At 36.8% G+C, this 24,930-nt stretch overlaps 1 protein-coding gene across 1 annotated transcript in view; it reads right to left on the reverse strand.

Moving 5' to 3' along the window:
* The window catches only part of USH2A (usherin), a 190,215-nt gene that overhangs the window by 93,312 nt on the left and 71,973 nt on the right, over positions 1-24,930 (reverse strand). The window contains exons 8-9 of the mRNA XM_070768846.1: positions 17,731-17,926; positions 13,739-13,869 (exon numbers count right to left, since the gene is read on the reverse strand). Of these exons, the coding sequence (XP_070624947.1) occupies positions 13,739-13,869; positions 17,731-17,926 (327 nt within the window). The remainder of the gene's footprint in view (positions 1-13,738; positions 13,870-17,730; positions 17,927-24,930) is intronic.

Here is a 24,930-nt window from a genome sequence, read left to right on the forward strand (position 1 = left end):
AGACACTGAATTCAAAGGAAACAAGAAGGAAGCAGAGTGACATCCTGGGAAACACATTATGTGTATATACACATACTACTGCTTCCCCGGTGGTGCAGTGGTAAAGAATTCGCCTGCCAATGCAAAGGGCACGAGAGACATGGGTTTGATCCCCAGGCCAGGAAGATCCCTGGACCATTTCCTACAAATGGCAACCCACTTCAGTACTCTTGCCTAGGAAATCTCTGGACAGAGGAGCCTATAGGGCTACAGTCCATAGGGTCACAAAGAGTTGGACATGACTGAGACATGCACGTAGACATGCACACATACATGCAAACATGCCATTAACTGAGGCCACAAGTAATGGAAATTAAACGGATCTAATTTCCCCAGTACACTACATTTTCTTTTTTATTTTCTTTTTGGCTTAGATATACTTTTTGGGTACTGAAACGTCTCCCCTTCATGATACATAAACAAAAATACACAGACACATTTCTATATACAATTGAAAGCTTTATATGGATGTCCTAAAACTCATCTATCATCTACAGTAGGCTTAGGGATCCCAGGACTCTATATTAAGGATTCTTCAATTATAATGACTCCTCCATTTTTCCTAATAATGGTAATATTATCAATGTCATTTAGATGGTCTATATGTCTTAATTTTAGCATCAGTAGTTTCAGGATCTAGTGACTCAGAGCATTACTTCATGTCATTTTCAAGATCTTGGCATCCACAAGAGGAATAATTACAACATTTCTTATGGAAGAATAAAGCAAATATGCCATATCTTACAAGATTGGATTGAGTTTCAATTGACAACTGCCAAAGGAAAAAATTCCCTTCCAGAACTCAAAGCACACAACACAGTCACCCAGGCCATTTGGGGCTGGCTTGGTTCCTAAGTTATAAAATGAGACTTGAACTACTGCCTAATTTCCTTGTATGCTCCCTAATATTATTAAGGATTGAAATTGCATGAATGTTTTAAAAACGTCCTTGAATTTAATTTTACAGTTTATAATTCTGACATTGTTGACAGCTTTTTTAGTGTGTATCCTTTTTTATCCCATTGAAAATGATGGTAAACATTTTTAGAAATCTTTCATAAGATGATTTAGGCAAATGTGTACTCGACACTGCATTTCCACAAGTAATAATAATCCATACACGTTGTGTCTGTACTCGGAACATGAGAAAACAAAATAAAAATTAGGTAAAATGTGAAAGTGATTTAGAGATGGACAATGTGGAGCTTCTAAATTCATTAAAGCATTCTATCACTATGTACCTTCAGACACCTATAATGTAGTTCTCTGGCTGCATGTCATCTTTCATGAATATTCTATTTTTTTCCTGAGTATAAAAATTATCAACAAAGCTAATTAGAGAAAAATAATAAGAAAAAATTAAAACAAAATTAAAAAAAATCTTCCCTTTTATGCATTTTTAAATTAGATTTTTGTACATATACACAGGCGTATCTTTTGAAAACGCCTTTTCTTTTCTTGTCCTTCTTTTTCCTCTACTCTCACTCCTGAGACCAAAGTACATGTTGTAATATTTCAGTACCTTTTTCTTCTTACTACTAAATAATATTCCTTTGAGTGAATATATTTTATTTACCCATTTATCAGTTAATGGATATTTGGATTATTCTTACATTTTGACTACTATGAATAAAGCAGCAGTGAACATTCATGAATAAGATTATATGAGGATGTATTTTTCTTTTTGTCTGGATATATAGCAAGGAGTTAAAGTGCTGGGTCATATAGTAACCCTGTATTTAGTATTTAGAGGAACACGAAATTGTCTTCCAAAGAGGGTGCAGATTTTTCATTTCCACCATCAGACTATGGGAATTCCACTTGCCCCACCTCCTAATCAACATGTGTACTTTTAATGATAGCTATGTTAGTGTGATGTCTCACTGGGCTTTTGATGTGTTTTTCTCTTATGACAGATAATGTCAAGCACATTTCTTCATATGGTTATTTGCCATTTGTTTATCTTCCTTGGAGCAATGTCTCTTTAGGTCTTTTATTCACTTTTAAAATTAGATTGTCTGCTAATTATTGAATTTTAAAATTGTTCTTTAATTAATTTCTGTTTACTGAAGGATACTTGCTTTACCAAATTTTGCTGTTTTCTGTCAAACCTCAACATGAATCAGCCATAGGTATACATATATCCCCTCCCTTCTGAACTTCCCTCCCATCTCCCTCCCCCATCCCACCCCTCTAGGTTGATACAGAGCCCCTGTTTGAGTTTCCTGAGCCATTCAGCAAATTCCTGTTGGCTACCTATTTTACATATGGTAATGTAAGTTCCATGTTACACTTTCCATACATCTCACCCTCTCCTCCCCTCTCCCCATGTCCATAAGTCTATTCTGTATGTCTGTTTCTCCATTGTTGCCCTGTAAGTAAATTCTTCAGTACTATTTTTCTAGATTCCATATATATGTGTTAGAATACGGTATTTATCTTTCTCTTTCTGACTCACTTCACTCTGTATAATAGGTTCTAGGTTCATCCGCTTCATTAGAACTGACTCAAATGTGTTCCTTTTTATGGCTGAGTAATATTCCATTGTGTATATATACCACAACTTCTTTATCCACTCATCTGTAGATGGACATCGAGGTTGCTTCCATGTTCTAGCTACTGTAAATAGTGCTGCAATGAACAATGGGATACACGTGTCTCTTTCAATTTTGGTTTCCTCAGGATATATGCCTAGGAGTGGGATTGCTGGGTCATATGGTGGTTTTATTTCTAGTTTTTTAAGGAATCTCCAACCATCTTTCATAGTGGCTATATCAATTTACATTCCCATCAACAGTGCAAGAGTGTTCCCTTTTCTCCACACCCTTCCCAGCATTTATTGTTTGTAGACTTTTTGCTGAGGGCCATTCCGACTGGTGTGAGGTGATATCTCATTGTAATGAATTTTAAAGTCTTTTGCTTTTTTTTTTTTTTTTAACATATGCTGGAGACAAGGCTCTTATCGACTATATGCTTTACAAATACTTTCTCCCACTTGTTGGGTTGTTTTTTTTTCATTTTTGAAACAGTGTCAGACTTTATTTTGAGGGGCTCCAAAATCACTGCAGATGGTGACTGCAGCCATAAAATCAAAAGACACTTACTCCTTGGAAGGAAAGTTATGACCAACCTAGATAGCATATTAAAAAGCAGAGACATTACTTTGCCAAAACAGGTCTATCTAGTCTAGGCTTTGGTTTTTGCAGTGGTCATGTATGGATGTGAGAGTTGGACTATGAAGAAAGCTGAGCGCCAAAGAATCGATGCTTTTGAACTGTGGTGTTGGAGAAGACTCTTGAGAGTCCCTTGGACTGCAAGGAGATCCAATCAGTCCACTCTAAAGGAGATCAGTCCTAGGTGTTCTTTGGAAGGACTGATGCTAAAGCTGAAACTCCAGTACTTTGGCCACCTCATGCAAAGAGTTGACTCATTGGAAAAGACTCTGATGCTGGGAGGGATTGGGGGCAGGAGAAGAAGGGAACAACAGAGGATGAGATGGCTGGATGGCATCACCGACTCAATGGACGTGAGTTTGAGTGAACTCTGGGAGTTGGTGATGGACAGGGAGGCCTCGCATGCTGCAATTCATGGGGTCACAAAGAGTCTGACACAACTGAGTGACTAAACTGAATGATGTCCTCAGTAAAACAAATGTTCTAAATTTTAATGAAGTCCAATTAATCCATTTTTTGTTTGCTTGTTCTGTAGGAGTAAAATCTAGAAAGTCACTGACTAATCCAAGGATATGAAGATTTACAGCTATTTTCTTCTAAGAGTTTTATAGTTTTTGCTCTTACATTTCATTCTTGTTCTACTTTAATTTTTTGTATATAATATGAAGCAGGAAATTAAACTTCATTTTTTTGCATATCACTATCATTTATTGAAAAGAACATTATTTATTTGTCATGGCACTCATCAAAAAATCAACTGACTGTAAAAGCAATGGCTAATTTCTAGACTCTCAATTCTATTACAGTATATCTGTATCTCTCTCCACAAACCACATCACATTATCTTGATTGTTAAAATATATTTTAAATTTTAAAAATTAGAAGTGTAGTCTTCTAAATCTGTTCTTTTTCAAGACTGTTTTGGCCTTTTTTGAGCGACTTGAGTTTTAATATGAATTTTGAGACCATCATAAATGTTTACAAAGAAGCAATCTGGACCTTTAAGACTGTATTGACTTTCTAGATCAATTGGGAAAGCATTGCTGTCTTAGCAATATTAAGTCTCTAATACAAAAGCACAGGATTTTTTCTATTTATTTACATCTTTAATTCCTTTCAAAAATTATTTTGATGCTATTTAAATAGTGTTTTTAACTTCATTTTCAGATTGTTCTTTACAAGTATATAAAAATACCACTGATCTCTGTAAATTGATCTTGTATTCTGAAACTTTGTTGACCCTTGTCCATTCTGATAGTATGTTGATATATTCCTTGGAATCTTGGGATTTTCTTTTTACCTACAAGACCATATTACATACAAAAAAAGTTTTACTTCTTCCTTTTCAATCGGGATGACTTTTCTTTCTCATTTTCTTGCCTAATGTCCCTGGCTGGAACCTACAATACAGTGTTCAACAGAACATTGTTGTCTTATTTCTGACCTTAGGGGGAGAGCATTGTTTGTCACTGAGTGTTTTCATTTATAAGTAGGAGGTCAGCAGTAGGTGGGTATTATATAGACATTTGTTTTCAAATTGAAGAAATTCTCCATTTTTAGTTTTCTAAGAGTGTTTATCATGAATGTGAGTTAAATTTTGTCAAATACTCTTTCTGAAAACATTATTAATAATCAGGTGACTTTTTCCTTAGTGGAAAATAAGTTGATTGTATTTTTTGATTTTCAAATATTGAAATAATGCATTCCTAGAACACAACTACTTTGGTCTTTGTGTTTAACTATTTTAAAATACTGCTGAATAATTCATGTGCTAAAATTTGTTAAAATCATTGCTCTCGATTCATGAATGATATTGGTTTGTGTTTTTCTTTCATGCACTGTCTTTGTGTTGTTTGCTATCGTCAGTGAAGTGAAGTTGCTCAGTCATGCCCGACTCTTTGCGACCCCATGGATAGTAGCCTGCACCAAGCTCCTCTGTCCATAGGATTTTCAAGACAAGAAGTACTGGAGTGAGTGTGTAATTTTCTTGGTTGTCTCATAGCAAGAAAAATTTGAAGTGATGGACCAGCATTATAGCCCTCAGATGGACCAGTGTTACAGCTCTGTGTTACAGCTCAGTTTTATTTAGAAAGTAAAGGAAAATACATCCTCAAGGCATGACGGCATGTCAACCCAAAAGACTCAAAGAGAAGAGAGGCCCCTGGCCCAATTTTGGCTCCTCTTTTTACATGCTTTTTCTCCTCCCCCTGGGCCTGCCCTATGTAAACTGGGCTAGCCAGGAGTGCTGTTTGTTTTACCTGAGGTCCTCACTCCAGTCCTCGGACCTTTCTTTGTTCTATTTTTGAGGGCTTTTCCCTTCCTTGTCTTTTAGCCACCACCCTTCTAGACTCCTTTTTCCTATTCTAACTACCTAACACTATCAAGATAATACATTCACAAAATGAGTTAGAATGTCTTCATTTCTTTTCTGTTTTCTGTCAGAGATGCAGAACTCACACAAATTACTTTGAAAATGTTTGGTAGAATTCTCCAGTGAAACAATGAGGCATGGAGATTTCATCTTTAGTTGGTTTTTAATTATGAATTCAAATACCTTAATAGTTGTAGAGTTATTCAAATTATCTATATCATGTTGGGTGAGTTGGCAATTTGCACTTATTGAGTAAATATTTCATTTCATCTAAGTTATAATATGTATGAGTGTAGAGTTACTGGTAGTATTCTTTTACTATTCTTTTGATGTCTACAAGATCTGAAGTGATACTTCCGGTTTCATTTTTGCTTAGTAATTTTAGTTTTTCTTTGGCAGTCTTGGTAAATACACGTCAATTTAATTTACCTTTCCAGAGATCCATGTCTTTCGTTGATTTTTTTCTATTGTTTTTATGTTTTGATGTGCATTGATTTCTGCTCTTAGTTTTATTACTTAATTTATTCTGCTTGCTTTGAAGTGACTTGGCTTTTTCTTTTATTTCTTGAGTTAGGAGTTCAGATTATAGTTTTGATATTTTTTTTTCTCTTTTTTCAAGTAAGCACTTAGGGTCATAATCTTCCCTAGTGTCCCTGCTTTATTCACACCCAGGGATTTTCATATTTTATATCTTTGTATGGTTTTAGTTCTTTTAATTCATTAAGGTTTGCTGTATGTCCCAGGATATTTTCTGCCTTGTATAATGAATATGTATATTCTGGTACTGTTGAGGGGACTGTTCATCAAATGTCAGATAGATTTTTTGGTTGGAAGATATTTTTTACCTCTGTATTCTTGATGAATTTCTATTCTATCAAATGTTGGATTTTGTTTATTTATCCTTTAAGGTCTTAGTTTTTCTTCATATATTTTGCAGTGCTGCTGATTGGTACAAACACATTTACAATTTCTGTGTCTTCTTGCTTGACTGGCTCTTTGATCATTATGTATATATCTTTGCCTCATGTAATATCTCAGTTTCTATCTCTGATCATCATGTAATATCTCTGTCTCAAATTTTATTTGCTCTGTTTTCCACATTATCTGCCATTACTATTAAAACTCTTGCTTTCTTTTTGTTAATTTTTTTTTAATTTTATTTTATTTTTAAACTTTACAATATTGTATTAGTTTTGCCAAATATCGAAATGAATCTGCCACAGGTATACCTGTGTTCCCCATCCTGAACCCTCCTCCCTCCCCATACCCTCCCTCTGGGTTGTCCCAGTGCATCAGCCCCAAGCATCCAGTATCGTGCATCGAACCTGGACTGGCGACTTGTTTCATACATGATATTATACATGTTTCAATGCCATTCTCCCAAATCTCCCCACCCTCTCCCTCTCCCTCTCCCACAGAGTCCATAAGACTGATCTATACATCAGTGTCTCTTTTGCTGTCTCGTACACAGGGTTATTGTTACCGTCTTTCTAAATTCCATATATATGCGTTAGTATACTGTATTGGTGTTTTTCTTTCTGGCTTACTTCATTCTGTATAATAGGTTCCAGTTTCATCCATCTCATTAGAACTGATTCAAATGTATTCTTTTTAATGGCTGAGTAATACTCCATTGTGTATATGTACCACTGCTTTCTTATCCATTCATCTGCTGATGGACATCTAGGTTGCTTCCATGTCCTGGCTATTATAAACAGTGCTGCGATGAACATTGGGGTACACGTGTCTCTTTCCCTTCTGGTTTCCTCAGTGTGTATGCCCAGCAGTGGGATTGCTGGATCATAAGGCAGTTCTATTTCCAGTTTTTTAAGGAATCTCCACACTGTTCTCCATAGTGGCTGTACTAGTTTGCATTCCCACCAACAGTGTAAGAGAGTTCCCTTTTCTCCACACCCTCTCCAGCATTTATTGCTTGTAGACTTTTGGATCGCAGCCATTCTGACTGGAGTGAAATGGTACCTCATAGTGGTTTTGATTTGCATTTCTCTGATAATGAGTGATGTTGAGCATCTTTTCATGTGTTTGTTAGCCATCTGTATGTCTTCTTTGGAGAAATGTCTATTTAGTTCTTTGGCCCATCTTAAAGGACATAAATTAATACTTAAAGTGAACTTTTTTCCATAAAAGCAGACAGTGGGTAATGATTTTTTAAATCTGTTCTGTCACTTTTTTAATTGCTTTATTAGACCAATTATATTTAATGACATTATTGTTAATTAAGGCTTAATAGACATGCCATTTTATTTTTTTGGTTTTAATTTATTCTATCTGATTTTCAATCTCTATTTACTTTCTCTCTGTATTATTTCAGGTTACTTAAAGATATTTTATTATTTATTTTTTTACTTTAACATTTTTTCAGAATTCCATTTTAATTATCTGTTGTGTTTTAGAGCACATTTTTATTGCCTTTTAATTGTTGCCTAGATATTACATTATATATACATATATTAAAGTCTGCTATTTTTTAAAAATTTTACCAATTCCAGTTAAGGATAGAAAAATTACTGCCACTTACATTCTCTTACCCTCTCCATTTTAAAAATAATTGTTTAACATATCTCCTCTAATACATTGAGAATCACACTAGATAGATAGTGATCCTCAAAAAATTTTAAAAACTCTAATGGGGAAAATATATTATATTTAGCCATATTTTACCTATAGTTTTTTATGCCTTCCTGGTGTTTCAAGATTCCTTTATCTGTCATTTCCTTTCTGTTCAGAGAAGTTTCTTTAGCCAAATTTTAGGTACATGCTGAAAACAAATGTACGGATGCTTTAAAATCTTTATATGATAATTCTAACATCTAAATCACATTGATACTGATATTGCTGATTTTCATTATCCTATTGGAAACTGGACATTTTGGTGTTATAAGAATCTGAATCTTACTTAACCATTGCTTTAACAGTCAGGCCTCCTATGAAACTCTTCTGGTGGAAAGAGGGGATGTTGCCTCGATATTGCCAGGTGGGTATAGAAATCAAGATTCTCCACTCTGGCTCCACTGACCCACCAGGTGCAAGCCTTCATGTTTCCACAGGCAGAACTTGGAGTTTTGGCTCTCCACTAGGACTCTGAAAACACTGCCCAAGCTGGGAGAGGAGAAACACCTCCATTTCCACAAGATCTCAAAGGATGCCTATTTATATTGATGACATTAATGGTCAGATCAAAGGATGCCTATTTATATTGATGACATTAATGGTCAGAAAAGTCATACCTTCTGAAATGTCATTGTCCTAGTGTACAATTCTGCCCCAAAATCAGATTCACCCCATGAGAGGTGGGGAGAGAGACCTAGAAACAGTATTGTACTGAAACAGTCTCCATTGTCCATCCTAGACATCATATTAAAAAGGAGAGACATGACTTTGCTGACAAAGGTCCAAACAGTCAAAGCTATGGTTTTTCCAGTAATCATGTATGGATGTGACCATTAGACCATAAATAAGGCCGAGCACTGAAGAATCGATGCTTTTGAACTGTGGTGCTGGAGAAGACTCTTGAGAGTCTCTTGAGAGCAAGGAGATCAAACCAGTCAATCCTAAAGGATATCAACCCAGAATATTCATTGGAAGGCTGATACTGAAGCTCTAATACTTGGGCCATCTGATGCAAAGAGCTGACTCATTGGCAAAGACCCTGATGCCAAGAAAGATTGAAGGCAGAAGGAGAAGGGGATGATAGAGTATGAGATTGTTGGATGGCATCATCAATTCCATGAACATGAGTTTGAGCCAACTCCAGGAGACAGTGAAGGACAGGGAAGCCTGGCATGCTGCAGTCCAGGGGATCACAAAGAGTTGGACAGGACTGAGTGACTGAACAACAACAAAGTTTCCATTGTATGATAAAAACCATTCTTCCCAAGTTCACATTCAGTGACATTTAATTGGTAGCTTAAATTGATCATAGTGGGTTTTGTTTTTACTCAGATATGTAGTTGTTAAATATTTACAAGCACAGAACTATCAAAACTACCTCCTACTTCTGTGAAATGGAGTTGAGATAGAAATTTGAGAAAAATTAGATTCTAATTTCTTGCATGTCTGAGTTGTACACCTGAGGGGAAAACATGCTATACTTTAGTTCACACGAGTTATGACAAATAAACAAAACTTTGAGAATCGTAACTTTGGTTCATAGTTTTTTAATCAGTTCAGTTCAGTCCAGTCACTCAGTCATGTCCAAATCTTTGCGAGCCCATGGACTGAAGCACACCAGGCTTCCCTGTCCATCACCAACTCCCAGAGCTTGCTCAAATTCATGTCCATCAAGTCGGTGATGCCACCCAACCATCTCATTCTCTGTCGTCCCCTTCTCCTCTGCCTTAAATCTTTCCCAGCATTGAGGTCTTTTCCAATACATCGTTTCTTCACATCAGGTGGCCAAAGTATTGGAGTTTCAGCTTCAGCATCAGTCCTTCCAATGAATATTCAGGACTTATTTCCTTTAGGATTGACTGGTTTGATCTCCTTGCTGTCCAAGGGACTCTCAGAAGTCTTCTTCAACACCGTAAGTTAAAAAAAAAAAAAAAAGAAAAAAAAAAAACCCACTAGTTCTTCAGCATTCAGCTTTCTTTATGGTCCAACTCTTATGTCCATACTTGACTACTGGAAAAACCATAGCTTTGGCTAGATGGACTTTTGTTGGCAAAGTAATGTCTCTGCCTTTTAATATCTGTCTAGGTTAGTCATAGCTCTTCTTCCAAGGAATAAGTGTCTTTTAATTTCATGGTTGCAGTCACCATCTGCAGTGATTTTGGAGCCCAAGAAAATAGCCTGCCACTGTTTCCATTGTTTCCCCATCTACTTGCCATGAAGTGATGGGACCAGATGCCATGATCTTAGTTTTTTGAATGTTGAATTTTAAGCCAGCACAAGATGGCAGAGTAGAAGGATATGCGCTCAACTTCTGTGAGAACTCCAATATTGTAGCTCACTGCTGAACAACAGTTGACCAGAGAATGTTGCATCCCACCAAAAAAAATACCCAATGTAAAAGGACAAAGGAGAAGCCCCAGTAAGATGGTAGAAGAGGTGAAATCATATTTAGAATCAAACTCCATACCCACCAGAGACCCTTGGAGGGCTCAAACAAAATCTCTACTCACCAGGACCCAGAGACCCCACAGAGACTGAGCCATCCCTGCTTTTGAGTGTCTCCTGGGAAGGCACAGGTCAGCAGTGGCCTGCCATGGGGATAAGGGCTCTGGCTGTAGCAGACCTGGGACACACAGCATGTAGCATAAGCCATTTTAGAGGATGTTGCCATTAGCCCCACCATAAAGCTGCCAAGCATACAACCCATAAACTGCACAAAAATTATACCAAAGAAATTTTCACATTGTTAAGAAAGTTCCAGGACCCACAACAGATTTCCCAACCTGAAGATTCAGCAAAGGGACTAAGAACCCCTAGGGAATTTGACTTTGGAGGCCAGTGGGAAAGAACTTCCACAGGACTAGGGAAACAGACTCTTGGAGGGCACAAACAAAACTCTGCATACCAGGAGCCAGGAGAAAGGGGCAGTGTCCACACAAGAGACTGAGCCAGACTTGCCTGTTGAGTGTCCAGGAGTCAGTCTCTAGCAGAGGTGTGGGTCAACAGTGGCCTGCTGTGGGGTCAGGGACACCAAATACAACGGTGCAGGCCTAAGGCCTTTCGAAGGAGGTCACCATTACCTCCGTTACCCCCACCACAGTTCCGCCTCAGGCCAAACAACAGGGAGGGAACACAGTCCTGTCCCTCAACAGAAAGTTGGATTAAAGATTTACTGAGCATGGCCCCACTCATCAGAACAAGACCCAGATTCTCCACAGTCAGTCTCTCCCATCAGGAAGCTTCTAAAAGCCTCTTATCCTTATCCATCAGGGCAGACAGAATGAAAACCACAATCCCAGAAAGCTAACAAACTGATCACATGGATCACAGCCTTGTCTAACTCAATGACACGATGAGCCGTGCCATGTAGGGCCACCCAAGACAGACGGGTCCTCGTGGAGAGTTCTAACAAAACATGGTCCAATGGAGAAGGGAATGGCAAACTACTTCAGTATTCTTGCCTTGAGAACCCCATGAACAGTGTGAAAAGGCAAAAAAGTTTTTAATACCGCACACTAAAATTCCTTGACATTAGGTCTTGAGGGAGAAAACATATTTAAGCAAAAACTTTATATAATGCTCATATTATTATAATAACCATTCTAAATGACCATCTGACCATGACATTAGTGCTCAGACAGAATCTCTCATTTTCTCAACATTTAGTAAACAAATATATGTAGAGTACTCATTACATGACTGAAACCATATTGCTTGTGTTGAACAGAGAGAAGACAGAGTATATAAGTAAATTTGCTTAATTAAATAAAGGCTATAGTGAAAATGGGCTTCCCTTGTAGCTCAGCTAGTAAAGAATCTGCCTGCAACGTGAAAGACCTGGGTTTGATCCCTAGGTCAGGAAGATCCCCTGGAGAGTATTCTGGCCTGGAGAATTCCATGGACTGTATAGTCCATGGAGTCACAAAGAGTCCGACACAATGGAGAAACCTTCACTTTCACTTTCATAATGAAAATACCATTGGATGATGAGAAATACAGTGGTTTAAGAATGTTCTTTAATTGCATGGTGGGTGAAGAGATCTCAAAGGATATATCAGTATTTGAGTTGATATTTGAATAATAAGCAAAAGTCATATATGCTGAAATTTCAGGGCAAATGTATAAGGATGAGATGTGTAAAGACACAGATTTTAATAATCAACATATATAAAAATATAATGTGATTCTCTCAGAAAATAGTGCCTCAGTAGCACCATATAAAAACCATAGAAACTGCCTTTGTTATTTTTCTACTCTTTAGCATTCCAATGAAGCATAAAATGCTCTTTCATTAACACACTATGGTTAATATGATGATCTTCAAAAAATAAACATTTTAGTTTATATTATATTTGGCTTTTAATTATTAAAAATGTTTTTATGCATGCTACAAGTTATATGACAAATAAATTTTGCCTTGGACTTATTATATTTACATTGCAACTTAAAAAATATTTTTTCTTTAACCAGATTGTGGCTTATGCTCATGGCCACTGCATTTTAAGCTATTTGCAAAAGAATTTAATTATTAAAAATTAACACAATCAGGGCTTCCTTGGTGGTCTGGTAGTTAAGAATCTGCCTTGCAAAGCAAGGGACACTGGTTCAGTCCCTGGTCTGGGAAGATACTACTGAGTCTGCCTCTAGAGCCCATGAGCCACAACTACCGAGCCCATGTGCCTAGAGCCTGTGCTCCACACACGAGAGAAGCCACTGCCTTGAGAAGCCTGAGCAACACAACTAGAGAACAGGCCCTACTTGCCACAATTAGAGAAAGCCTGTGCACGGGAATGAACTCCCAGCACAGTCAAAAAATAAAATGGATAAATAAATCTTTTTAAAAATATATTAAAAATTAATACAATCATTGAATTAATTCTTCAATGTAAATTTGCCCTTTATCTATTTTTCTGTGGTAGGACTATCAGAAGAGGGAAAAAGCTTCAGCTGAAGACAGCACATTTAAAGATGGAGCTACTTTTCCTGATTGGTAATACAGTTAGGATCTGTGTTAATACAGGTCAGACATCATTTGTGACATTGGTAATTAAAATTTATAAAATTATAGAAACTCATTGTACTGTTAGAGAAAAGGTTACAAGAAATTTATCATAATTTCCATTTGGATCTATGTGTGATTTTTGCTATACTATCATCTATGAAATTAGGAGGAAAACTGTTCTTGTTTACCTAATATCACTTATTAATATTAATTCACAAATAATTCCCAGGCATGTACTTAACTTCCTTCTTTGTTTATGGAACGTCCTACCTCCCAATTTTTTGACAACTGCAAACTTAAAAATAAAATGAGCCTATCTTAACGTGCAAAGAACCATCCAGGTAACCTTATATTTTATGTTCATATTAAAAGTTGCACAGAAACACCCTTAAAGCAAACTCTCTTTGAAATACAAACACAAGAGAGGACTTCCTGATATAGTCCTCAATTTCACTGATGGACCATATCCTAAATTAGTTTCTGAAAGAATGCTGTTCTTTATCTTTGACAGTGAGAACTCACCTGATCACAAAGGAAGCTACTGTTTCTTGTGCCAACTTTATCACAATCACAGGGTCTGCAAACATCTATGGCTGAAGGATCTGCACCAACTTGTCGGAAAAAGTAATCCTTACACAGCTCACAGTTCTTTCCTGCGTCAGGGAAAGGTTATGCATTATGACTTCCAATTCATTAAAATCGGCTGCATAATTCAAAATTAAAGACTGTATTCCTTTGAGGGAATTCTATAATTTTCGGGACGTCCATTTTAATGTACCTTTCATCTCTACCTGCCAGTTTAGTGATCCACAGCATATGAAACAATGAACCTGTTACAAAATGTGCTTTACTTCATTAAACTCCCATCTGTTATATAATACCACACTTCTAAAAAGCTGTGCTTTGCAGGGGCCCATACATTTTGAAATAGTTTATTTCCAAACTTAAAACTTTAGTTTCAGATCAGGTACTGAATCTAAATCAAATATGAGAAATTTCTACATGTGTGGGAGAAGATAGCTATACAGTTGGAAGCAAATAAGCATATAGTATTAAAATATTTTTCTGGAACTAAATCTGATAAAACAGAAGACTACTCTTAATGTAATTTATTATTCTATAGTTAATGTGATTAAAAGTGAATGCTTCTATTGATGCCTATGGCCATTATTTTTCATTTCAAGTATTAAAATACAATTTTATATTTAGCTACACCAAATAAATTTCATATTAAATGTTAGAATATCTTGACACTTTAGAAATATGAGCTACTTCCTGTTGTTTATAACTTATTATTCAGAAAATTTCCCTTTTGATCTTATATTAGAAAACAATCTAAATTAGAGGAAGTTTCTAGAGTAAATATGAGTAGCATATCAGATCACTGAAATAAAAGTCAAGGCTATCAATTCCCGCTTTAAACATGATGCACTTTTGCTCAAATATTGCTGAAATTGGCCCAGTGTTAGAAGACTGAAAGTAACTTGGGCCTCCCTCAAAGCTCAGCGGGTAAAGAATCTGCCTGCAATGCAGGAGACCTGGGTTAAATCCTTGGGTCAGGAAGATTCCCTGGAGAAAGAAATGGCAACCCACTCCAGTATTCCTGCCTGGAGAATCCCATGGACAGAGGAGCCTGGCAGGCTACAGTCCATGGTGTTGCAAGAGTCAGATACAACTTAGTGACTAAACACCATCATGAAAATAACATAATCAAATGAAAAACTCACATTCTAATGGATATTGAATATGGGCTAATTAAAAATAAAATGGATTTATGTCTAGGATATTTCCATTTATATATGCTGATGACTCCCAAATTTATATCTCCAATCTAGAAATCTCTCCTTTGTTAATCATTCAATGAATATTTATTGAGTGATTACCACATTCCAAATACTATGCTAAGTGTTGAGGAAAATACACAATGCACCCTTTTTACAGGACTATCTTATAGTTTAGCAGGTAAGAAGAATCCTAATTAAATAATCACAGGAATAAATATACATTTAAAAGCTGTGATAAGCATAAGATGCCACTCAAGTACACAGATTATACTGATCTCTGAAGAATCATGGAAGGCTTTATTTGAGAAAGGAGTTTCAGAACTGTGTTTCTAACTGCCTCAGTTCAGTTCAGTTTAGTCACTCAGTCGTGTCCAACTCCTTGCAACCTCATGGACTGCAGCACATCAGGCTTCCCTGTCCATCACCAACTGCCAGAGCTTTCTCAAACTCATGTCTATTGAGTTGGTGATGCCATCCAACCATGTCATTATCTGTAGTCCCCTTCTCCTCCCACCTTCAATCTTTCCCAGCATCAGGGTCTTTTCTAATGAGTCAGTTCTTTGCATCAGGTGGCCAAAGTATTGGAGTTTCAGCTTTGATATCAGTTCTTCCAATGAATATTCAGGACTGATTTCCTATAGGATGGACTGGTTGGATCTCCTTGCAGTCCAAGGGACTCTCAGGAGTCTTCTCCAACACCACACTTCAAAAGCATCAAATCTTTGGTGCTCAGCTTTCTTTATAGTCCAACTCTCACTTCCATACATGACTACTAGAAAAACCATAGCCTTGACTAGATGGACCTTTGTTGGCAAAGCAATGTCTCTGCTTTTTTAATATGCTGCCTAGGTTGGTCATAACTTTTCTTCCAAGGAGTAAGCATCAAAGAGAGTTTATTCTTTGTTTCTTGGAAACATACAGGGAACATGTTCAAAAGAGAATTTTCCATTTTCTCCTTAAGTTTGATCCTCCTGTATCTTATCTAAATGGCTGGTACCAATTTTGACTGTGCTGCTCAAAGTAGAGGGTTAGTCATAAGTCATGACTCTTCTTATTTACCTTATCTATACTCTGCATCTTGCTCAGAAAATGCCATCACTTTCTACCCTAAATATCTACTGGATCTACTCATATCTATTCACACCACCTTAATTGTTTTCCCACATTATTTTTCATCTGAATTTTTGTAATACCTGACTAATTGGTTTTCCCAAACCTCTTTGACCCTCTGCAAACCATTCTCTATAACCTGATGGATGTTTCAAAAACACAGTACTTTCCCGAAGTGCCCATATGTGGCATCTCATTAACTTTAGGGTACAAGCCAATCTCTTTATCATTGTTTAGGTGGCCCTCTAGCATCTGAGCGCTGCCTTTCTTCCTGCTTCCTTTTCTCACAATCAACCATTTGCACTTCTGCAAGTGCGCCATGTTTCTCTTTCCTCTCAGCCATGGTGCAACTGTTTCTCTTACTGGAAAACTTTGTCTACACCCTAATATCTACCCCTGCTTCTCCACCTGGTTAACTCCTACTACTCTCCTCCACTTTAGCATTCATCACACCTTTTAATTCTCCCTTTAATAGGGTGTCTTTACCACCAAGTGGGCTTCCCAGGTGGCTCAGTGGTTTAAAAAAATAAAATCTGCCTGCCAATACAGAGACACGGGTACAATCCCTACATCAAAAGATCCCCTGGAGGAGGAAATGGCAACCCACTCTAGTATTCTTGCCTGGGAAATCTCATGGACAAAGGAACCTTGTGGGGTACAGTTCATGGGGTCACAAAGAAACGGACACAACTTAGTGACTAAACAAAAACAACAACAATAGAAAAAAACAACAAACCACCACCATGTAATAATCCATACAAAGATAATAAAATTCATCATCTTATTAATTTTTATATTCCAGAAACTAGCCAAGAGCTTGTACCATTTTATATTATCAATAAATATCTAGCAAATTCATTCATGCTTCAAAGTAGCATAATTTCAAACCCATCAGACTTGGGCCATTATATTTTACAAACTCTGATATCATCATTTCTGCTTTTAACATATTAGCCTTTCAAAAAATAGTAATTTTTCAGTGACTAGTCAAAATGCTGGTTGGTTCTTGAAACAAGACTTTAATAGTTTCTGCTTTTAATGAAAATTTTTAAAAAGAGGATTCCCAGATTATCAGAGTCCATGTCAAATCTGACATGCAAACATCTCTGCATGAGAATCCAGGAATAGTAGAAGATCTGGGTCACATAAGAAAATTTATTTTTAGGATATATACATTCAGAATTAGAGAAGGAAATGGTGACCCACTCTAGTATTCTTGCTTGGGAAATCCCATGGATAGAGGAGCCTGGTGGACTACAGTCCATGGGATCTCAAAAGAGTTGGACACAACTTAGTGACTAAATAGCAACAATAATACATTCAGAATAATACAGCAATTCTTGATTTACCCAATATATATTTATGATCTAATCAAATGGTGTGAACTTATTTAAAAAATCCTTTTTCCTGAAATTATATAGTGTAAGACTCCAGTATTTGAAAGCTATCCAAATGGAATTATGAATATTTGGTAAACCAGAGTAGTTTTCAAACTTAATAGTATGAAACCACTTTCTTATACAGAATAGCAATATATAATTTAAAATAATATTCATTAAAATAATATTCATTACATGTAGGTCACGTCTATCTTTGTTATTTGTGTTATTATCTAGTTACCTGCAGTGTTATGCTCACAGTCATCACAAACTCCTCCACCTCCTCTGTAGTGCTCAAATGGAAAGGGATCCACTGAGATGTTGTAGTGGCAGCTTCTGGAATGGCTGTTGCACTCACAGGGTTTACAGTTAAAGGCATGAACATGATCACTTTGGCGGAAAGGCTTGTTATTATAAAGAGGCAGGCAGCGATCACACTAGAATAAAGTAATACCAGAATGATAAATATATAAAGCTGTATTTTTTCTTTTTATTTACAGATACTTTCACTAGACAGAAAGCTAATATCAAAAAGTTAAAAGCCAGCCACTATTGTATTTTCAAAGTGTTTTATACATCAGAAATCAGCATATTACAGGCATGGTCACACAGATTTATAAAAGTGAAAATGAAAGCTGAAACCATGTAAAGTGATCTTAATAACCAGTGGGGGAAATTATGATTGTTTCACAATCTGAATTTTTTTCTCAAAACATTAAAAACTTGACTTTTAAGTCCTGGTTCTACCAAGTAAAGAGCTTGGAGTCATCACTCCATCATAACAAAAAATAAAATGTTGAACAGAATGAAAAAAAAACAATGACTCTCCCTGGATACCTAAGTGAGGGACACAGGGCAAGTAGCTGCCCCTAAGATTGGAGAAACGGGCAATACAGGGAGTCTCAGCTATAGGAGGCCAACAAAGGTCTGTCTAGTCAAAGCTATGGTTTTTCCAGTAGTCATGTATGGATGTGAGAGTTGAACTATGAAGAAAGCTGAGCACCAAAGAATTGATGCTTTTGAACTGTGGTGTTGGAGAAGATTCTTGAGAATCCCTTGGACTACAAGGAGATCCAACCAGTCCATCCTAAAGGAAATCAGTCCTGAATATTCACTGGAAAGACTGATGTTGAAGCTGAAACTCCAATACTTAGGTCACCTGAGGTGAAGAACTGACTCACTGGAAAAGACCCTGATGCTGGGAAAGATTGAAGGAGAAGAAGGGGACGACGAGGATGAGATGGTTGGATGGCATCACTGACTTTATGGACATGAAGTAAGCTCTAGGAGTAAGCTTACTTACTTACTAGAGCCTGAGTAAGCTCTAGGAGTTTGTGATGGACAGGGAAGCCTGGTATGCTGCAGTCCATGCAGTCACAAAGAGTCGGACACAACTGAGTGACTGAACTGAACTGACAGCTATAGAAACAAAGACTCATTGGCAGAAGCTTCCATAAAAATGAATGCTGGGGTGGAAAATCTGAAATATAATTGATATATTGTTGGAAGTTCAGTGTGGACAAGTCTGAGATTTGAAAACTCCAGGGCAATAAGGGGGTCCCCACAATTTTGACCATGTTCTCACAGTAGATAAACTTAGGGGAAAACGACCTGGTGCTTCTGGCAGAGGGAGAAGAAAGGGAGCATTTTTAAATACATAAGAACACTTTGTTTTTCTGATCAATATCTGCCTTAGGATAAAGTAGTTGACCAGAGTCTAACTGACCTGAAGAAGGAAAACACTCCACTCCAGCCCCCTCTAGTCATCCTGTCCTGCCTAAAGAGGAGGTGGGTAGTGGCCACAAAGGCACACGTGGAGTTCACAGTCCAGAGGAAAAGGCTCACTGGGAGAATGAAGCCCAATCATAAGACTATAGAACACATCCCCTCCCCTCCTCACAAGCAGATTGCTAAAAACCTGTTTACAGTAGTTCATTTCAACTGGTACATCATGTCTGCTTTTCAAGAAAGGAAAAAAATAAAAATACAAGGCATACCAGAAAGAGCAAACATCAGAGTTGTTATGGCAGAGATGTTAGAATTATCAGGCTTCCCAAGTGGCACTAGTGGTAAAGAACATGCCCATCAACGCAGGAAATTTAAGGGACATGAGTTCAAGTCCTAGGTCATGAGTATCTCCTGGAGAAAGACATGGCAAATCACTTCACTGTTCTTGCCTGGAGAATCCCATGGACAGAGGAGTCTACCTCCATGAGGTAGCAAAGAGTCAGACACGACTGAAGTGACTTAGCATGCATGCATGCAAGATTAATATGCTATAGACTCTAATGGATAAAGCAGAGAGCATGCAAGAAGAGATGATTAATATAGCAAAGAGATGGAAATTCCATGAAAGAACAAAAAGCAAATAATGAAGATCAAAAATGAACAATGCCTTTGATGAGCTTAGTGGTAGACTGCACAAGGCTGAGGAGGGAATCTCTGAACTAGATGATAGATACATCACTGCTGCTGCTGCTGCTAAGTCGCTTCAGTCGTGTCCAACTCTGTGCGACCCCATAGACAGCAGCCCACCAGGTTCCCCCGTCCCTGGGATTCTCCAGGCAAGAACACTGGAGTGGGTTGCCATTTCCTTCTCCAACGCATGAAAGTGAAAAGTGAAAGTGAAGTCGCTCAGTCGTGTCCGACTCTTAGCGACTCCATGGACTTGCAGCCTACCAGGATCCTCCGTCCATGGGATTTTCTAGAAGCTTCAAAAACTGAAAAGCAAAGAAAAACAAACTGAAAAGACAAAACAGAAAACCCAAGGACTGTGAGAAAACTGAAAAAGTAGCAAAATACATATAATAGGAATATCAGAGGGAGAAGAAATATTTGAAACAACAATAAAGTCCACTACACTGAGGTATCTTTTTCAAACTACAGAAAACCAAAGAAAAAATTCCAAAAGAGAAACCAAAATTAAAGACACAGCCTACAGAGTTACTAACTAATGACATCCCATTTCTCCTCAGAAAATGTAAACAAGAAGAGAATTGCATGAAATACTTATAGTGTTGAGAGAAAAAACCCACCAACCTAGAATTATATACTCTGCACAATTATCCCTCAAAAGTGAGGGAGAAATAAAGATGTGTAAGACACACACAAATTGAAAATATGTTTCCAGTAAACTTGACTTGGAAGAAAGTTTTTAAAAAGTTTTGTAGAGAAGAGAAAAATAATGTAGATAAGAAACTTGGACCTACATAAAGAAAGAAAGAGCATCAAAGAAGGAATAAGTAAAGATAAGGCTATTAAAACTTTCACCAGTTAAAAATGTAAAGAGAAATATTTAGAAAATATTAAAACTAACAATAAATTATGATTTAATATTAGAAACTTTGAGAATTATTTTCTTTGTTAAAAAGCATTATTTGAATAGTGCTTACCTTCTTATTCTATAAATTTCCATATAGAACAAGCATCTTTTCTATACCTTGAGAAAGGTCATACTCTATTTCTAAGCATGGATCAGCCTACTTACATCATTTGCATGTTTGTGCTTTCACTGGCATGAAATATATCTGAGAATTCTTTAAGGTAAAGTTATTGTCAACATCACTTCAGCTAGGACATCTTTACCTATTCATCGCAACCAATGTCCACATTTATGCTAAATTCACCTTAAGTTGCTCTGCCTGCATATATAAATGCAAATGGTAGCACTGATCAACTATTTTGTTTGTAAGAAGAAATGTTTAATTGAAATTCCACTCCAAGAACATTTTCTTTCCATCATTTCAACAATCATTGTTTTTTGAATATTCATACTCATAAATACCAAAAGAGTTTATCACTAACAAAGACGTTACATAACTACAAGCTTCTTTGTGAATGAAATGATTAATGAATGTGCACTGACCAGTTACCACATATGGAAAGAAGAGACATGATTGGTCACTGATCATGATGTGCAATGATTATTTGTTTAGTAATTTGTGGACTGAAGAGCCAGCAGAAAAATTATATAAAATCTATATTTTATATAATTATTTACAGTTATATACCTTAATAACTAATATATGAAACATGTTTTTAGAGGGCTGATGCTTAACTAAACTATGGTAAATGAAATGCATGCATATTGGAACGGCACAGATGCAATTGCCTGTATAACTGAAGAAAACTTTTCTAAGTCACATAAAACTTGTTATGCACTGGATCAATTAAAGCTAGAGTTTTTTTAAATTAATTATTTAGCTTATCTAATACAAATACAATGTATGGACCAATCCAAATAAAGAAACAATTCATAGGCACTGAGCTAAAATTTTAGGCTAAATGTGTACTTAACAAAAGTAGTAATATTTATTTTATAAAATAAAGTAGAAAATAAATATTGACAATTTGAACATCAAGTAATAAGTCAAAATATTTAAATGAGATGATTTTTTCAAAACTTTTAAGTATATATTTTTTTCTTTTTCAAAATTGGGACTACACAGAAACTCACATGTGCACACACGTATATATCCCATATTCAGTTCAGTTGTCAGTCACGTCCGGCCCCTTGTGACCCCATGAACCGCAGCACACCAGGCCTCCCTGTCCATCACCAACTGCCGTAGTCTACCCAAACCCATATCCATTGAGTCAGTGATGCCATCCAACCATATCATCCTCTATCATCCCCTTCTCCTCCTGCCCTCAATCTTTCTCAGCATCAGGGTTTTTTCAAATGAGTCAGCTCTTTGCATCAGGTGGCCAAAGTATTGGAGTTTCAGCTGCAACATCAGTCCTTCCAATGAACACCCAGGATTGATCTCCTTTAGGATGGACTGGTTGGATCTCCTTGCAGTCCAAGGGACTCTCAAGAGTCTTCTCCAACACCACACTTCAAAAGCATCAATTCTTCAATGCTCAGCTTTCTTCATAGTCCAACTCTCACAACCATACATGAACTGGAAAAACCACAGCCTTGACCAGATGGACCTTTGTTGGCAAAGTAATATCTCTGCTTTTTAATATGCTGTCTAGGTTGGTCATAACTTTGCTTCCAAGGAGTAAGCGTCTTTTAATTTCATGGCTGAAATCACCATCTGCAGTGATTTTAGAGCCCCCCCCAAAATAAAGTCAGCCACTATTTCCACTGTTTCCCCATCTATTTGCCATGAAGTGATGGGACTGGATATTATGATCTTAGTTTTCTGAATGCTGAACTTTAAGCCAACTTTTTCACTCTCCTCTTTCACTTTCATCAAGAGGCTCTTTAGTTCTTCACTTTCTGCCATAAGGGTGGTGTCATCTGCGTATCTGAGGTTATTGATATTTCTCCTGGCAATCTTGATTCCAGCTTGTGCTTCATCCAGCCCAGCATTTCTCATGATGTATCCTGCACGTAAGTTAAATAAGCAGGGTGACAATATAGTCCTGTGATGTACTCCTTTTCCTATTTGGAATCAGTCTGCTGTTCCATGTCCAGTTCTAACTGTTACTTCCTGACCTACATACAGGTTTCTCAAGAGGCAGGTCAGGTGGTCTGGTAGTCCCATCTCCTTCAGAATTTTCCACAGTTTATTGTGATCCACACAGTCAAAAGGTTTTGGTATAATCAAAAAAGCAGAAATAGCACATATTACACATTCAAAATCTAGAAGTTACAAGATAAAGGAGGAGGAATAAGAAGGATGAACAGGGTAAAAATCCAACAGAAGTTTTGATCTTGAGTTCAAATGACACCAGCAGTATGTTAGACAGTGTGTACTTAATGCATTGTCTGCAACCATTGGTAGGGGATTTTGTGATCACAAATGTACTGGTCTATGATCTGATTTAGATGATGTAGCCCAAAGAGTAGACCAATGAGCAGTTTACGGCCAAAGTGCATTTCTGTCTTATTATCTGTAGCTACAACTACTGAGGAGGTCTTATCTAAACTTCATTCCTAGTCGTCATGAGATACCACCAGCATACAACTATCACGTCTAGGAGTCCTCCATGTAGGGGAGATCTATCCTCATCACATAGGCAGAAGAATAGATGAAAACTCACTTTCAGACCTTCTGGTTTGGGAGAAGAGAAACGTGCTTATCAGTTTTTTCCCCCAGGTCAATCATCCACGCAATTAATCTCATTTCCAATATTTCAAAATCTCTATCTCACTCCAAAACTTTGGCCAAAGGCAAAATTTTGCTGCAGTACCTGAAGTCTAATTTTTTTCACTTTATTTCAAAGTATTCTTGTTGATGACTTTGCTCTCCCAATGATGGTTTTAATACTATTCAAGTTATGCTTTTTGCATAACTTGGTGCAAGTGATGATATGCAACCTGTGGTCCTGTCATACTGATTACAGATGCAGTTTGTCTTCAACAAAGCAACTGCCAGCTCTTGGAGTTTGGGATGCTATCTTCATGAATTAGTGGAGCAAATTCAGTAAAACCATTCTTTTGATATTCTTATGAACACAACATTTCTGCTTTCAGACTATGATCTAAAGACTCATTGGAGACTTTATCCTTATCGTCAATTTAAAAGCCATTATCAAAAAGTCCTATAGTAAATAATTCTGGACTCAATACTATATCCATGTTCCAAAGATACAGTCCTGGGTCCTTTGACATTTAAAAACAAAGAGGAATTTGCCACTAACCTAATGGAACGGTTTGGGTCCAACCAAGTAGTTGTTAGTGACAATGGCTAGTCTTTTTGTGAACAATAAAAAAGCCTACATAAATATTGGTAACATTTCTTCCCTTTCTAGAGAAATCAAGCATAGTTATCATCTTTTCAACTCTCAGTTAAAAAAAATATTATACCACTTGGGTGCAAGAATATGTAGAAAGGGTGAGTACAGACACCAGTCTTAGGAGGGGAAGTTGTCCACACCTATCAGGAAAATGTGTACATTCCACTGGATCCTATAATTCTACTGAAAATTCAGACAAGTTCATTTTTTAAACTATTTGAAATATATATTTTATAATGTGGCCCTTATAATAAAGAATAGGATATGAATGTCCAAAAGTAAAGAAATGGTAAAAAAAAAAAATCATATATCTTCTAAGAAACATACTGCAAACATTTATAGATACAAATGTAGATGAGATTACATAATACAATTTGAATTTTAAAACAAGTGAAAGTAATATGTAGAGTACAATCCTATTTTTTAGATAAAGATAGATTCATATGTATATATGAATATAGAGATACAACTTTAAGAAGATAGAAACAGATGACACAGACTTGTAAATAACAATAATAAAATAATCTGAAATGATATAAACTAAGTTATTTGCCAAGGTTGTCTATGGATGGTAGGGTTACAGATGACTTTTACTTTTTTATAATAAAATTTATTTCTGTGGTGTACATTTATTGCTAATGTATTAAAAATTGTGGGCAAATAAAATGCAACTGCATGGATGGTTAGGCTTCCCAAGTGGCTCAGCAGTAAGAATCCGCCTGCCAAGCAGGAGAAGTGAGTTTGATACCTG

This window comes from Bos indicus, chromosome 16, assembly GCF_029378745.1.
Source record: "Bos indicus isolate NIAB-ARS_2022 breed Sahiwal x Tharparkar chromosome 16, NIAB-ARS_B.indTharparkar_mat_pri_1.0, whole genome shotgun sequence".
Taxonomy (NCBI): Eukaryota; Metazoa; Chordata; class Mammalia; order Artiodactyla; family Bovidae; genus Bos; species Bos indicus.